General features: G+C 42.8%; 1 protein-coding gene across 9 annotated transcripts in view; it reads right to left on the reverse strand.

Annotated features, from left to right (window-relative positions):
- The window catches only part of PARP8 (poly(ADP-ribose) polymerase family member 8), a 156,683-nt gene that overhangs the window by 59,306 nt on the left and 79,759 nt on the right, over positions 1–17,618 (reverse strand). For 5 of the 9 annotated variants that reach the window (XM_088653241.1, XM_060280307.2, XM_088653243.1 and 2 more), the window contains 2 exons: positions 13,770–13,840; positions 10,318–10,398 (listed from right to left, as the gene is read on the reverse strand). In XM_088653241.1, coding sequence (XP_088509367.1) covers positions 10,318–10,398; positions 13,770–13,840 — 152 coding nt within the window. The remainder of the gene's footprint in view (positions 1–10,317; positions 10,399–13,769; positions 13,841–17,618) is intronic. The other 4 variants (XM_088653244.1, XM_060280306.2, XM_088653242.1 and 1 more) reach the window with 1 other exon arrangement.

The raw sequence follows: 17,618 nt of genomic DNA on the forward strand, positions 1-17,618 counted from the left end.
AATTCTGAAATAAATTCAACAGCCTTGCCTGTTGATTTCCCCAAGCAACTGGCATTTATAGATATCCTGCAGTTACATTATACAGAGAACAATAATGTTGGGTGGCCTTATATAAATACAGAGGAATAGTGGAAGGAACCAGCTGGGGAACCACCAAGGGAAGAAGGCTCAGAGTCCGGGGACTGGTGGTAGGACAGTGATGATGAGTGGTCACAGGGAGAAGGAGGAGAAGACTGGGAAGAGGAGGTGTAAGTACTGAAGGGGTAAAAGGGCTCAGTGAGTTGGGAAAGTCTTTGACTTCTCGGTAGTGGCACTCGCCCTGTGGAACACCCTCTCGCCAGATGTCAAAGAGAAAAACAACTACCAGACTTTTAGGAGGCATCTGAAGGCAGCCCTGTTTAGGGAAGCTTTTAATGTTTAATAGATTATTGTATTTTAATGTTTTGTTGGAAGCCGCCCAGAGTGGCTGGGGTATAAATAAATAAATAAATAATAATAATAATAATAATAATAATAATAATAATAATAATATATTATTACTATTATTATTATTATTATTATTATTATTATTATTTGACAGAGAAGTCAAGAATCAGAGGAAGAAGCTGAAGCAGACGAGTGGAAGGAGGGAGGTCAAGAGGCAAAGATAAGTCAGGTTGGTCGAGAGTCATGGATGTCTCCTCCTGCTGCTGCAACAAGCAAGCTGAGGCCTTACCTGCCCACGGACTGTCTCGCCAGAGTGGTGCATGCTTTAGTTATCTCCCGCTTGGACTACTGCAATGCGCTCTATGTGGGGCTACCTTCAAAAGTGACCCAGAAACTGCAACTAATCCCGAATGTGGCAGCTAGACTGGTGACTGGGAGCGGCTACCGAGACCACATAATGCCGGTCTTGAAAGATCTACATTGGCTCCCAGTACATTTCCGAGCACAATTCAAAGTGTTCGTGTTGACCTTTAAAGCCCTAAACGGCCTCGGCCCAGTATACCTGAAGGAGCATCTCCTCCCCCATCATTCTGCCCAGACACTGAGGTCCAGCGCCAAGAGCCTTCTGGCGGTTCCCTCACTGCGAGAAGCAAAGCTATAGGGAACCAGGCAGAGGGCTTTCTCAGTAGTAGCGCCCACCCTGTGGAACGCCCTCCCATCAGATGTCAAAGAGATAAATAACTACCTGACATTTAGAAGACATCTGAAGGCAGTCCTGTTTAGGGAAGTTTTTAATGTGTGATATTTTAATGTATTTTAATTTTTTGTTGGAAGCCGCCCAGAGTGGCTGGGGAAACCCAGCCAGATGGTTGGGGTACAAATAATAAATAAATAAATAAACAAACAAACAAATAAAGCTTTCCTCTCCCCTTGTCTCCCAGAACCAGAAGAGGCATGAAAAGAGTGGAGGAGAGATTGCTACCAATTGTTGCTACCGACTGGCAACATCTCTTTGGGGCTTCAGGCAGGATCTTTTCTCAGCCTGACCAGGTGACACCAAAGAATGAACCTAGGACCTTTTGCACACAAAGCACACTCTACCACAGAGCCCAGACTGGTAACATCACCACCACCAAAAAAAAGGGGTCATAAGAGATTCCTGGTCTTTGGGAGGTTAAATAGATGCAATACCTTCTTCTTTCAATTATCACCCAATGACAGAAAACTCTGATTAAAGGAATCTCTTTGCTGTCAAACACACACACACACACACAGAGGTTCTGCAGAAAGAGGTTCTGCAGAGGGAATTTCATTTATTGGATTATCTTGCATTCCCTCTGTACCACATTCCCACACAGTACCAGTAAAAATTCAGTCCCTCTCAGCAGTATTTTCACCTCATCTGGAGCCCTTAAAAATTAATTATCCTTCATTAAACAGTCTATTTTTTCTTGGAAATGTAAATGAAAGGGTTTTGCAAAAAGTCTTTTGGGTAAAAATGAAAAGGGTTTTGCAAAAAGTCTTTTGGGTAAAAATGAAAACGGTTTTGCAAAAAGTCTTTTGGGTAAAAATGAAAAGGAAGGAAAGTGAAGCAAACATTATTTGGCCTGTTTAAATTGAAATAGGGCTCATATAATAATGTTAAGGTACATTACTGTGGAGTTAAAATGGCAAGAAAGAGGCTGCATTCCTTAAAATAAAATCTGATTTAAACTATCCTGCTTCAGGAGAGGTTTTCTTTGATTTAGGGAAGTTAAGAATTAAATCTTTGTGAATTCTAGTATGAACTGACCTGATATGCACCTCCTGGAAGAATGTGCGGATTGCAACAGAACTATCTATTGAATCTTGCACTTCTCCAGTGTTGTGACACAACTAAAAAAAAAGTATCAAAATGTGCTTTAAAATGCCTATTTTGAATGATACAACATTTTTAGAGAAAATCCATAGAGGATTTTCCATCCAATGGGATGGAACTGACACCTGAGTATGAAAGTGATGTATGAAACATTGACCAAAAAGAAACCCATCCATTCCTAACCTAGATGCAATGAACTTTGTACTGGGCAGGTATATTTATTTGTTTGTTTGTTTTTTGGGTGCACTGAGGGCTTACCCTAATAAAACTTCATCTATGTCAGGGGTCAGCAAACTTTTTCAGCTGTGGGCCAGTCCACTGACCCTCAGACCTTGTGGGGGGCCAGACTATATTTTGAAAAAAAAATATGAACGAATTCCTATGCCCCACAAATAACCCAGAAATGCTTTTTAAATAAAAGGACACATTTTACTCATGTAAAAACACCAGGCAGGCCCCACAAATAACCCAGAGATGCATTTTAAATAAAAGAACACATTCTACTCATGTAAAAACACACTGATTCCCGAACCATCCACGGGCCAGATTTAGAAGGCGATTGGGCCACATCCGGCCCCCGGGCCTTAGTTTGGGGATCCCTGATCTATGTCATGCAGAGTTAGCCCCCAGTCTCCCTGGACCAATGATACTGTGCTCTATTTCAAAATGCCACAGCAAGAATCTAAAGATTATTTTCCCCCCACAATGGGAGTAGATCAGGCATCCCCAAACTCGGCCCTCCAGATGTTTTGGGACTACAATTCCCATCATCCCTGACCACTGGTCCTGTTAGCTAGGGATGATGGGAGTTGTAGTCCCAAAACATCTGGAGGGCCGAGTTTGGCCATGCCTGGAGTAGATGTCTGCATTAGGAGAATAGCCTCCTCCATTGGTCCATTCAACACTTTTAGAAGACACAGGACAGTGGCAAATTATGTGGTAATGAGAGCATCACCCGAAAGGGGGAAATCTCAGCATGGGAAGCAGCCCCACTTCTTGTTGGATTTGGTTTTTTTTAATCTACACTGCCACTGAAAGCCTTGAGGAATGGCAGCCACAGAACTGGTGGTGGGATGGTAAGAAGAGAGTGGGAGAGAGCCAAAGAGAAGAAATGGGTTCACAATAAACTTATGACAGAATTATAGCCTATCTGCCGTCTTCTGAATTGGACTGTAAAAAGCTACGGTTGCTATGAACCTGGTGCGGCAGATAGTAGAAAATATTAGCCATCCAAGTGATGATTTGAAAACTTCCATTATCCCTAGCTCGTCAACCAGACCCATGGAAATTTTCAATGACTCTAACAGCCCATAAAGCTAAGACTCCAATGAAGTCAATACAAAATAGATTTACATTAATATAGTGTAAATAGGAGGAAACAGGGTAGTCTTGTATCTCATAGAAAGTCAAACACTAATGTGCAATTTTGCCTGTGATGATGTCAGGGAGTCTCAGACCTTAATCAGAATAGTGAATATAACATTCAGTTCTCCTGCTAAGGGGCTAATTACTTGATATTCAAAGAAGTCACATTCAGCAGATGCTTAAAATGACTAGGTCTGAAGCTTAATCCTAAAATATTGTTTGTTTGTTTGTTTGTTTGTTTAAAAACGTACTTCCGAGACAGCTAACAAGTCAAAAAGCCAGACTAGTTAAACTCAACCAATGATGGTTGGAATGCTGGCCAGGATCACACCTGTTAAAGAGGATTATTAGATTATGCATTATTATTAGCATATGCATTATTAGCATATGCATACTAGCAACACTTATATAAGACAGGATTCCGAGCTTCTGTCTGGGATACTGCTGAAATCAGGAAACAGCTAGGACTGATGGGATATCTGGAGGGCACTAGGAAATTCTTTTATTGGGCACTAGGAAATTCTTTAGAAATGTGATCCCTTACCTGCACTCTGAAGAGTACAGCGAAGCATCTTGAGAAATGAACGTTTTGTTCATGGATATGGACCAGAGCAGGATGCATTTGCCCAAGCAGCAGATGTCTCTGTGTGTATCATTCCATCAGCCTACGTTGGTATGTGTTTCAGATCTGTCTTTGTGTGTGTGTGTGCACAGGGAGTTGTCTGTCAAGACGGCCTGTGCACCAGTCTCTGCTTGTGTTATCCATCTGTCTAGGAACTTTTAAAGGCAAATATTTTCTTTCTCTAGGTAAGTTTGAATAAGCCTTTTTTTCTGGGAAAAGGGGAAGAGGTTTGGAAACACTTATCTGCAGTCATGCCTCGGTTTAAGTACGCTTCAGTTTGAGTACTTTCAGTTTAAGTACTCCGCGGACCCGTCTGGAACGGATTAATCCACTTTCCATTACTTTCAATGGGAAAGTTCGCTTCAGGTTAAGTACGCTTCAGGTTAAGTACGGACTTCCAGAACCAATTACACTCATACTTCGGGTTAAGTATGCTTCAGGTTGAGTACTCCGCGGACCTGTCTGGAATGGATTAATCCACTTTCCATTACTTTCAATGGGAAAGTTTGCTTCAGGTTAAGTACGCTTCAGGTTAAGTACAAACTTCCGGAAGCAATTGTGTACTTAAACCGAGGTACCACTGTAGATACATTCAAACGTCTGGTGGGATGGGGTAGGAGAATCGGATGACCTACAGTCTGGATGCCTGTGTATCACATTTCAAAAGGTTCATGGTTCTTGAATCAGTTTACAAGGCCCATAACAACATGAGTTCCGGTTATCTTAAGGATCACCTGTTCCCTTATATCCCAATCTGATCACTGAGATCTTTGGGGGAGATACATGGCTTTTAACTATGAGGAGCTGTGTGCTCAATGCAGTGGTGCCAGGTCTGCAGAACTTCCTCCCAGCTGAGATTGGACAAGTACCCTCTTTGCTTCAGGTGTATGACTAAGACTCTTAAAACTAAGGCAGCATTTTAAGGTAGCATTTGGTTTTGTGATAATTATAATTATAATAATTATAATTTATTATTTATACCCCGCCCATCTGGCTGGGCTTCCCCAGACACTCTGGGCAGCTTCCAACAGAATATTAAAATACAATAATCTATTAAGCATTAAAAGCTTCTCTAAACAGGGCTGCCTTCAGATGTCTTCCAAAAGTCCGGTAGTTGTTGTTCTCTTTGACATCTGGTGGGAGGGTGTTCCACAGGGCAGTGTCACTACCGAGAAGGCCCTCTGCCTGTTTCCCTGTAACTTGGCTTCTCGCAGCGAGGGAACCGCCAGAAGGCCCTCGGCACTGGACCTCAGTGTCTGGGCAGAACGATGAGGGTGGAGATGCTCCTTCAGGTATACTGGCCCGAGGCCATTTAGGGCTTTAAAGGTCAGCACCAACACTTTGAATTGTGCTCGGAAACGTACCGGGAGCCAATGTACCTCTTTCAAGACCGGTGTTATGTGGTCTAGGTGGCTGCTCCCAGTCACCAGTCTACCGTAGCTGCCACATTCTGGATTAGTTGTAGTTTCCGGGTCACCTTCAAAGGTAGCCCCAAAGGTAGTGATAATTTTTTTATTATCTCATGTTCTGTGGGTTATTTTTCTCTACATTCTTTAGAAATGTGAATAATTAAGTGATAGATAAATGTCTTAAATAAAACAAAACTATTTCTGACATAACACTTCTAGTGAGTAGAAACAGAATCCCATTCAATAGTAGCACATGTTATAAGTAAAATACATATAGTGTCACTCATTCTAAGGAGAAACACATACAAATAGCTGGCGAGTGTCAAATTTAAATATAGGATTGTTGTTTTGTCTGTCAATGAACAGATTCTAGGAGCAGCACAGCCAAAAAACTAACCATACATGCTTTTGCTTGGACAAGCACATCTCTGTTTACAATTTAGAGAGAAGAGCAAACAAAAACTTTCATAGTGAAAAGTAAAATACCTGTGAAGATAAAAGGTATCACTTTCCTGTGTCTGAATGGATTGTGTTTAGAAGAGATGAGCTGTTAAACCGAGACATAATATAGATTTTTGACTGTTGTTCTAGAGAAGGAAAGCATTTTTTTCTCTCCTGAAGAATTCTGCACAGGTGACTGGCAGGAGTAAAGAAACCCTTTTATCAAAGATCAAAGCAGAGTTTTCTTCTTCGCCGCCACTGTCTTATAATCTCTCCATCGCTCACAGCTCTTTGTGTCACATCTGTTTGGTTCAGACTACTAAAAACTGGAGCTGTGTGTAAAAGGCCTGTTGAAATACTTCACCCAGTTTGTGCATAGAGAAATTTGGAAGGCCATTTCAGTGACTTTCTCCAGTAGTTTTCTAAGGGCAGATTGGCCGCCATCTTGGACCCTCCACAAGACCTAGCTTTGTTGTGGGGCACTGGGCAGGAGGGAGCCACCACACAAAAAATAACAGAATGTTTAGAGAAAATAGTGCAGAAGGACCTTTTTCTTTGTGGGTGAGAAAAATACAGTCTTAAGAATCACATAGCAACAGGGATACTATCCTCCAACAAACCCATAGTTTCAGTGCCCTCAGCATCTACATCAATAGCTTCTTTATGATGGTAACAAGGAATATTGGAAGTTCCCTTCTGGCTACAACATGGTCTGATCCATGCCTCACAGTGGTCTACACCCAGAAGCATGAATCTGGAGTTTAATATATGCTCTGCCTACTTTCTGCATTAAGGGTTGAGACCAAGGGAGCCGATTCTGCCAGTGAGCAGTTGCTTCTCTCAGATCTCTGCTACCCTCCCCCCCCTTCCTGGGAAGATTTGGGCAAGTAAATGCTCCCAGAATTCCCCCTTACAAGAAGGAGATGACAGATTCAGGAATCCCACCAGCTCGTTCTGAAGTAAAAACTGAGGACCTTTGCAATTTCATAGCATCCTTTTTCCTAATTATGTTTATCTTAGGCTTCCATTGCTTGACATCCTCCCTCCTTCCTTCCTTCCTTCCTTCCTTCCTTCCTTCCTTCCTTCCTTCCTTCCTTCCTTCCTTTCTTGATCTACCACCTTGCTTTCTTTTTCCTGAGCCCGAGAACTATGCTTCATCTTTCTGGCTCTGCCTTTTAAAATTCCATTTCAAAACCTGTCTGCCTGTTTCCCCTCCTGAACGCTTGTTTGTACTAATCCCTCATCTTGCCTCATGCTCTATTTGCCTTCTAATATACAATTTAGGTGTCTTGAGTGCCGAGTGCCAACAAACTATTCCTCTTGTACTAATTTTGTTTTCCTTTAGGACAAATGTAATTGCTAGTTTGTCCACAACAGCATACACTTTATTGCTACTTCTCTTGGTTGAATTCCTCCAGGATATTATACACATACACAGAGAGAAAATGATTCATAACACAAATTCACTTTCTAAAAAACAAAACAAAAAAAACTGCATAGCTATTGCCCAAAATTTTGCTACGTCACTAAGCATCACTGGACTTAGTTGTATATGGATGGAGCCAGCCAGGAGTTTCCTGTTACAGCTATGTCCTGTTTAAGAGAGGCAACAGGGTTGCCTTGCCTACCAATGAGACTATCCTCTTAAACCTTCCATTACAAACTGCTGTTGTAACTGGATATACAGTGATGCCTCGCAAGACGAATGCCTCATGCAACAAAAAACTCGCAAGACGAAAGCGTTTTGTGATTTTTTGGGTGACTCACAAGATGAATTTTTCTATGGCCGTGCTTCGCAAGACGAATTTTTTTGCATATATATTTTTGTTTTGGTTTGGTTTAAATCCCATGGGAAACCGCGCTTCGCAAGACGAAATTTTCGCAATACGAAACGACTCGCGGAACGAATTAATTTCGTCTCGCGAGACATCACTGTACAGTTTTAATTGTTTAAATGGGACAGAAGGAAGGCCATCTGTCACAGATGCTTTAGTTGAGATTCCTGCATCGCAGGGGGTTGGACTAGATGGCTCTTGGGTGGGTCTCTTCCAACTTTATGATTCTATGATCTGCACTAGGCATTTAAAGCCATGTCATGACAATTTGAGCAGTCGTGGTTTCCTGAAAAGTATCCTGGGAACTGCAGTTTGGTTTAAAATGCTGAGAGTTGATCCCTATTCCCCTCCAACGGCTGCAATTCCCAGAGTGGTTTCACAGTCAATCCCTCTTCACAGGGAACTCTGGAAATTGTAGCTCTGTGAAGTGAATAGAGGTCTCCTAACATGCTTTCTGGGGTCCGAGGTTCTTTCCCCCTGTTCTACAAGCATCTGGTAGGTCATTGTTGAAGGAAGTACGCTGAATCAGACGGAACTTTGTTCTGATCCAGCAATGCAAGTTTTACCTTCTTATGTAAGTGGAATAAAATGGCATAGGATCAAAGGCAGAATACAGAGGAGGAAGGTTACACAAAAAGGCCTGAAAAGTTCCCAGCCGGCGTTTAGAGGATTTCATAGAGGACAGTCTCTCCAACAATATTTCATTAACGATTGTACAGATTCACTGACATTTTGTTTCAAATGTGTCTTACAAAGGACCTAAAGCATGAGAAGCAACTTCTGAGCACCAAAAAGATGAGTTGAAGAAAGTGCCCTAATCAAAACTTTCATTGTTCTCACAAAAGACATCACAATGGGGACAGCACTTTCATTCCTCTTTTGGAAAGAGGCTGTGCTAAGTATTTTCAATTCCACTGAGAGAGCAAGAAACAAGGCGGGGGGGGGGGGATGAAGCCCTGGTTTAAAAAGGAAAAATAATAATAATCAGCAAATCTCAAGGTGAATCAGATTTAAAAGCTCCAAAAATGGACACTGCGATTCTGGATTGGGGGAAAAAAGTTATGTAACTGACTTTTTAATATTGAAAAATACTGGGGTACATTTTTAGCTCAGTGGGAACCATCTAACACCTTGTGGGTTTTTTGGTGCCATTTCGTTAAGGCTGCAGTTCCTAAACACATTTACTTGAATGCTATATTCCACTGGAATTAGTGGGGTTTTATTTCCAAACTCCAGTGTAAGCCTATGCATATTTACTCAGAAGTATGTCACAGTGAATTCAGTGGGGCTTACTCATAGATAAGTGAGTCTAGGGTTGCAGGTGGGTAAATGGGTGAAGGATAAATATATGAAACTCAGCTCTTCAGACCACATTTTAAGATTGGCATTAATTGAACATATTTTGTACAGTTTTGCTCAATTACTTGGTCTTTTCCAGAAGACAGACTTTGTGAAACCCTTCCTAGGCATGTGTGCTCAATCCACTACATGTGTAAGCATGCATATGTCTTTAAAAATAAGCTGCAGAAGCAGTCCAAAAGCATGAATGCATTTTCTGCAAATAGACTTTGCTAAGCCCTCCATTATCTATCTGCTGTCAATCCATTACATGTGTGCGTTTGCATATGTCGTTTTTAAAAAATCATAAGAACTGCCAGGCTTGCCTGCTCCCACCTCCTCCTCTGGCACGGCTGCAATAATAATACTGCCAAGCAGATCAGAAGCTTCTATGCTCATATAAGATTAACTGCAGCTTGCCATGCTGTACAAACCCATGCAAACTGTGGTTAAACACAACTATGCTTAGTGGAAACAAGCCATCTTCAAACCATATTTTGGCTTTCTTCACTAAACATAGTTAAAATTAACCACAGTTGAGTGTTTGGATGACACGCTAAACTGTGGTTAACCTAAAAGTCAAAGCTTCCAGTCCCCCCCCCCTCAGGGCCATACAGGAAAAGGCAATGGGTACACGAGCTCAGTGGGGACTGGGCTTGTTCACAAATGTAGCTAAGGAACCTGTCCTGCAGCTTCATAGGCAAGCTACACAGGATTCATCACTGATATACAATCATCACATGATTTGCTGTGCTGCAAACAGGCTTCAAATCAATGAAATCCAGTACTGTGTTATTATTGGTGCCATGCCACTAAAATCTCTCTTAAGAAGTGATGGCTCAATTATTTCAAAGCAAGTTAGAGGTGTGGGTTTTTCTTTTAAATAATAAATGTTTACCAAATTAAATGTATTTTCCAAAGGGAAGATGAAAAAAGAGCTGCAGAGGTGATTTCCCACCTGCACACTCTTCAGATAACTTCTGCTTTTAATTTTTAACAAGATGAATAATTATTCTCTCTTACCTGCCCACCATAGTAAAACTCTTCTGAGTCATTATCTCCTTCTGAATCTTCTTCAACCGCACTACTGTGCCTTGATTCCTGCTTAAAAGAAAAGCAGATGAACTGAGTAAACTTGAAATACAGCTCTCTCTTTTTTACCTTCCTCTTCTTCAACTATTGGAAGCTTGTGCAGCACTAGCTAATTCTGAACAATGAGCCAAGAAGTCCCTGGTTTGAATGACAGCTCTGCCATGAAATCACTAGGAAGCTCTATCACAGCCCTCTAAGACTTCCTCTATGGCCCTCAGGACTCCCTCTAACCTTGCTTCACATCCTTATTGAGCGGTTTCTTAGCCTGGATAGAATACATCCTTTAATAATGCTACGGGATGGAAGTTGGGGGAAGAGGAAGCTAACACTGCATTTATTGTTCCACCCACTTTTGCATCTGACTCTGCTCACTATATGGTCCCTGGAAGGTTGCCTAGGAATTAACGTGGACCTTGGGCTGAAAAAAAAAGGTTGCACACTCTTGATCTATAATATGGACTGTATGTGTGTGAGAGAGGAATACAGTGGTACCTCGCAAGACGAATGCCCTGCAAGACGAATTTTTTGCAAGACGAATGCATCTTGCGATCTGATGGTGACTCGCAAGATGAATTCATTTTGCGAAAAATTCGTCCTGCGAATCGCGGTTTCCCATAGGAATGCATTGAAATTTAATTAATGCGTTCCTATTGGCAAAAAGAGAAATTTCAGTGCATTCCCATGGGAAACCGCGATTCACAAGACGAATTTTTCGCAAAACGAATTGACTCGCGGAACGAATTAAATTCGTCTTGGGAGGCACCACTGTAATAATATTGCCAATTTACAGGGTGGTTGAAGAATCACAGCTATGAATGTGACGTGCTCTAAACACTTGAAAGAGCTACGCAAAAGTGAAGTGTTGTTACTAAAAAAAACCAAGTCTCTACCAAAGCTGGGTCCTTGCCGCGTTTGCCTTAGGCCTCAAAGTATCCCATGTAAAATGGTCGGCTTCAGGGAGGTCAGCAGGAGGTTGGCCAGAGGAAACACCAAACTATCTGACGATGTCATCACACAGGGTGGCACACTGATCTAGGCACTAAGTTACTATTAGCTGTGAATACATTCTTGGGGATTCTCTGAAGCAGTAAAGAGATATCCCACTTTATACAGTTCAAAAGTGTGACTGTGTACACAAGCAAGGCTGTAAATGGTGCATGGTCCAGGTTGAATGCACAAGACCTCTATATGATCACAACAGCCTAGAAAGTATATGGAAATGGGTGCTGGCTTCCTGTGTGTAAATTGGAATATACCAGCTATTAGAAAACCTACCCAAGCAATGCTCATTAACTTCAGTGCAGTGACTGCAGTGTCCGTTATATTCTAAATATCAGAGAATCTACATGAAAATAAACGTCCTTTTCCATCTGTAGTAACTGTGTCAGCTCCTGTTTAATGAAGAATTGTTTGACCAATCTAAGGCATGTCCAAATCGCATTCAGTGTACTCGTTCATACTAGTTTTTCTCTCTCTCTCTTCTCTTCTCTTCTCTCTTTCCATGCAAAACTGTGCGTAGTATTTTAATTTTTTGTTTTTTTTTATCCAGTGAATTAGCCTTATGTCATTACTATGTACTAACAGTGACTTGTAACATAATGCAGCCAGGTCCACAAAATAAATAAGTCTTGGTCATCTAAATACTTGGTGCTGGCCCCTAAGCATTTTAGCATTATTCCATTCCTGCAAAACTGTTGTCTAAATGTACCATTCAGACACGGAGAAACTGAAAATACTTTCCCAACTCTTCATGCAATAGACTGTCCTGGAGGAACCCTTCACATAATAGCATGCTTCGTTCATTTCTCTATTTGGAGGAAGGTTGCAGAACCAGGAGGACAGCTATTTAAACAAGGTTCTATAAACACTGAGCTACACAGAGGACACATAGCAGGTAACTAGCAATGTCATATCCCTGCAGCTTACATAATGACTACATTACTGTATATATTAGAATCCCATTACCCACATTTCCCCCTTTGATCAAAACCATTTTTGATCTAGGCTATTGTACTTTCTTCATTCATGTCTTGTACACAGGTCTGTAACTGAATGGAAATCAGCTGTGTAACTATCAGAGAATAAAAGCAAGAGAGATCTGCTCAAAATCACATTCCATTTGCCAGCAATTTCCACAGCTTGTGATTCTAATCTTTTTACAGTTACCTTCAAATTCTTGCTTTATGTGCTTCATGTACATAGACAGGAAAACTGTACTGTCAAGAAGTATTAAACAAGAAGACTTTTTTTTTAAGGATCACCCAATTTTCTGGGGGGGAAATATGCTGATTTATTTTATTTTCTCCCTATAAGTAACCTTAACGAAAGGGGAAACATGCTGCAACATCTACAGTTCGCTGTAACGAAGGAGCCTTCTCAAATGCATCATCATCACAGATGATCAAATCATAAAATGGAATAGCATGCTGTGAATGTTCGTAGGCACAACTCTTGCCCAGTTCCCACTGAAATGAGAGTTTCACAACAGCACTGAATTTTATGAAAGAGAGGCACCTAATAGATTGTACCTCCTCAGTTAAACTAGGTTTCAAAAATCCTTTTCCAGGCTGTTTGGATTCAATGTAGTCTCTGCCATGCAACAACTTGAGACACTTCTAGGAACATAAGAAACTGCTTTATATTGAGTAAGACCACTGACCAAGCGAGGGAAACAGCAGACAGAGTCTCTTTACGCAATTAGATATTTGGAAGATGAAGGTTCCCAAAGCTTCGTGAGACAACCTTTTTGTTCTTTCTTCCCATAGGCCCAGCAGTGCTTTCTTATTTAGACCTCTTTCCACAGCCTTAAAATCCCTCTTCTCCCTGCCACCCACTCAATGTGATGTGTGCAAATCAGTTGGTTCCCAGCATTAAAATCAATACAAGTAAAAAGAAAAGGGGGGGGGGAACCAGCTCTCTGAACACGTTCAAAATCTTGTTTTCCCATTTGGAGCGGGAAAGAACTTGAGAGAGACATAATATTTGGCAATTATTGTTTCTGAGCATTACTAGGTCGGCAAATTTGTATTCTAGACCAGATCATAACAGGTGTCTGCAACGTCACTACTGATGGAAGATCACACCACTTTTATTTATTGCTTGATTGATCAATGTTTATTTACGACTGGACTACCAGCCAGTCTTCAGATTTTATTCACATCAGATAACCTGTACACACAGGTTCCATGGACATGATATCATCCTATTCATTTCTCTGGCAGGGACAGTTCCATGTGCACATTCCACTAAAGAGTGAATAGACCTTTGGACAAAAGCTGGAGCTTCTCTGACCATCCTAATTTGGCAAAAGTGGTTTCTCTGGCTTTTCTTAATTTACTCTGTGATCTGTTTGCAAGCATTGCACTAACAAAGCAATACTGTACCTCTCCATTTTCCCTTTGCAACCTTGATTTTATGGATAAACAACAGTTGACATCACTGGTTTTTCGCAATTCTGGGAAAAGAAAAGAAAAGGGGGGGAAGAGGACAAAGTTAGCAGGTAAGAATGCTAAGGGGAACTTTCTGGTCGGTGACCATGGACTTTGATATAAATACCTGCAAGACAGAACTAAACCATAAGAATCTGCCCCTGTATGTCTATCTATCTATGACTGTATTATCCACTCTGGCTTAGCAGATCTCCAGAGTGTCTATCAGAGGTCTTTCCCACCTCCACCAACTGGAGATGAAGGTAATGAACATGGGACTCTCTGTGTATGTATCATGTGCTCTACCACTGAGTTATTGACCCTTTTTCACTTTGATGTGCAGAAAGCAGTGGGCCAGGGAAACAGACATGGGGTTCTGTTTTCTTTTCTTTCGTTCTTTTTTATATTTACATTTCAACAACAACAAAAATTAAACAATTCTCACATATCAAACGTCGACTTCCCTCTCCCTTTTTCAGCGGTTCCATGAATTTACCCTCTTTTCTTCTTCTTCTTCTGTATATCCCAATTAACTCTACAGTGGTACCTCTACTTACGAATTTAATGCGTTCCGAACGCACATTCGTAAGTCGAAAAAAATTGTAAGTCGAATCCCAAAGGAATGCATTGGGAGAAAAAAATTGTAAGTCGAAGGAACCCTATCTAAAAATTCGTAAGTAGAAAAAATCCTATCTAAACTGCATCCAAGATGGCGGATGGAGCTCCGTTCGTAAGTAGAAACATTCATAAGTAGAGTTATTCGTAAGTAGAGGTACCGTGTTTCTCACATTTTAAGACATGTCTTATATTTATTTTACTCAAGAAAATAAGCCTATGGCTTATTTTCGGGGGGTGTCTTATTATTATTTTTTACTAACCGGTAAGTTGCTGCTGCTGCTCAAGCGCCGACAAAGCGCCCAGCAGCGCGCGCCGCATGGAGCCCCGAGCCAGCGGGACCCAGCAGCGCGCTCTGGGCTTTTTCTTCTTCTTTCTCTTTCGCCCTCCTTCGCCAACAGGGGATCCATCATCGCCTGTTCTACCCGCCCAGAGTGCAAGAGATCGTAACTCCCCGCCTTGCAGTCCCATTCATGCTTCACACACTAATACAACTCCTTCCTGTACAGGATGTATTATTACCATCATTTTTTAAAAAATGATCCGGCGCTCTGTGTGTGTGTGTGTGTTTTTTGTAAGGCATGGTTTGAACTCTTCCCAACCCAAAACTTTGCGCTTTGCCAAGGCAAAGCTGGGAAGAAACCCCACGAGTTCCCCCCGCCCAGCACTGGCGCTCTGCAGGAAGGAAGCGATCTGGTTGGGCGGTGCGGCGCGCACGGCGGCGGCAATGCCCGGGCTTGGCAGAAGCGGGGCACCCCGGGTGCGTCACCGAGGGCCGCCGAAATCACTTTTGTGACCCAGACTCACAACTTCGACTGCACACAATCGCGAGCGCACGCATGCCTCGCGCCGATCCGTTTTCTCGCCGCCTGCCTATTATCTTTTCGAATTAGATTAGTAATAACCGAAAGAGAAAAGGGAAACTTCAGCGTGAGCCCCAGCAGCTAGGACTTTGCTTTCCGTGCCAAGGGGAAAGGAAGGGAGGAGGGGAGAGAGAGCGGGCAGAAAGGGAGGAGGGGAATAATCGCTGGCGCTACACGGCGAAAGAGAAAGGCAAGTTCTCCACGTGGAGCAAGAGAAAGGCAAGTTCTCCACGTGGAGCGACTGTCCCGAGATAATTGGAAAGCAATCCTGCACTGTGTGAGCGTTTCTGCAGACCACGAGGCGCTGCTTGGCCCTTCCAGTTTGCTGCTGCTGCACGCCACGAACAGTGGAGGGTGAAAGGAGCAGCACCGGGTAGCCAGAGTAACCTCCACCACCCCACAGCCACAACGTTTCCCAGCACAGGACGATTGAGGCTTTGTTGGCGCTTCAGCTGGGTCCCGCTGGCTCGGGGCTCCACACGGTGCGCGCTGCTGGGTGTTTTGGCAAGGCCCTCTAGAACTGCACTTACGGTAGCACTACGGCTTATTTTCGGGGTATGTCTTATATTTTTTCAAAGCATGAAAATCGTGCCATGGCTTATTTTATAGGCACGTCTTAAAATGTGAGAAACACGGTACCACTGTATTTATTCTTTTCCTCATCTAATTCATATATGTTTTAGAATCTGCAAGTTTTTCCAGTAACCCTGCTAATGTCTTAATTTGTTTACAATTTGTTTGTAAATATTCAATAAACAATTTCCTTTCCTTAATAAAAAGTTGGTTGTCTTGATTTCTTAATTCTTCCGGTAAGTTTTGCCCTTTCTGCATAGTCCATGAATTTCTGTAGCCATTCTTCTTTTGTCGGGACTTCTTCTTCTTTCCATTTTTTGGGCGAATGTCATTCTTGCGGCAGTAGTTGCATACACAGACATAGGGTTCTGGCGCATATGGCAAGGCTAGTACAAGAATTGGCACAATCCTCAAGGATTTTGCTAAAAATCAGATTCCAGACACTGAATTTTCAGTGCCCATCTGTGTTTAGAGAGCACCTTCCCTGCGTACTGCCGCCTTCCACTGAGAATCTTCACATTCCAGCCTGCGGCTGCCAGAATCATCTGACGGGGGCGGGGAGCCTCTTAATGTGGTGGTGGTGATCTGTGTGACAAGGCACTCAAAATGCTACAAAGAGGGTGTGATTAACAAACCCCAGGAAGGATGTTTCCAGTGCCATTCCCATGGTGAGGTATCAGCCCTAAGTTAATATTTCATACTCTTGTAAATCTCACATTTTATTTTCCTGCCAGCTAGTGTTACCGTGCTATTTTAAAACTATTGTAGAATAAATGTTCTAATCACATCTGAGTTGTTGATTTTAATTGCAATTCCTGTAAAAGCTAATGTGAATGTATTCCAAATATAATTTCTACTCTTAACCACGGACGTAAAAATGGCCATTAAGTCTTGATGGAAAATACAAAACTAACGAGTTAGGTGTAAAGAAAATGGTCTATGTTTACTGTGGCCAATCAGAGCTAGCCTAGCACATTTTGGCATTGTAATAGCCAAAATTCTGAAATCACACTTATCCCTTTACTTACTGATATCTTTGTCCTGGCTGCAACCTTCATGTTTCTTACTATGCAAGAGCAGTCAATGCAGTGGGATGGTGCTACGCAGCCACCCTCCCGAAAGTAGGGCAAGGAAGGCACAAGCAGTGGCGAACAGTGCCGCTTGGCTGCCTGGGGCGGTGCTCCCTGGGGTTGGGGCGTCGCTCCCCAGTGTGCATGTGTCCTGACGCATGCGTTGTGACATCACGACGCACACGCCAGGACAAGCTAGGATGGACTGTGCATGTTCGCACATGGGCAGTCTGTCCGGGTTGGCACTGCTGCTCTGCTTGACCAGAGTGCTCGGCCGGCGGCAGCACTTGGGCGGTGGCGGCGAGGGGTGGGCCAGGGACCAGGGGCGCTGCCCCTGTGCGTTGCCCCCGTGCTGCCGCCGCCAGACTGGAGCTAGGGGCGGCCCGTCCCCTACGCCCCTCCCTTGCTACGCGCCTGGGCACAAGGTCAGACATGCGTTGGCACAACAGTAGAATTTCTACTGGTGCACCCACACAGTCTCGACTTCCTTGCCACCCAGCCACTGTACTGTCCTGGTAAGCGGCAGCAACAATGCAGTGGGCAGGGTGGCACTGCTGACTGGCTCTTCTTCTTATATGAATACATATCTTTAACCTCTGTTAAATTACACCTGGCCAAGTTCTAGGTATCACCAGCCATCCTTAATAGAAGTTGCATCAGTCAGCTGGTAGGGAGTCAGGAAT

This window comes from Zootoca vivipara, chromosome 10 (genome assembly GCF_965207765.1).
Source record: "Zootoca vivipara chromosome 10, rZooViv2.hap1.1, whole genome shotgun sequence".
NCBI lineage: Eukaryota > Metazoa > Chordata > Lepidosauria > Squamata > Lacertidae > Zootoca > Zootoca vivipara.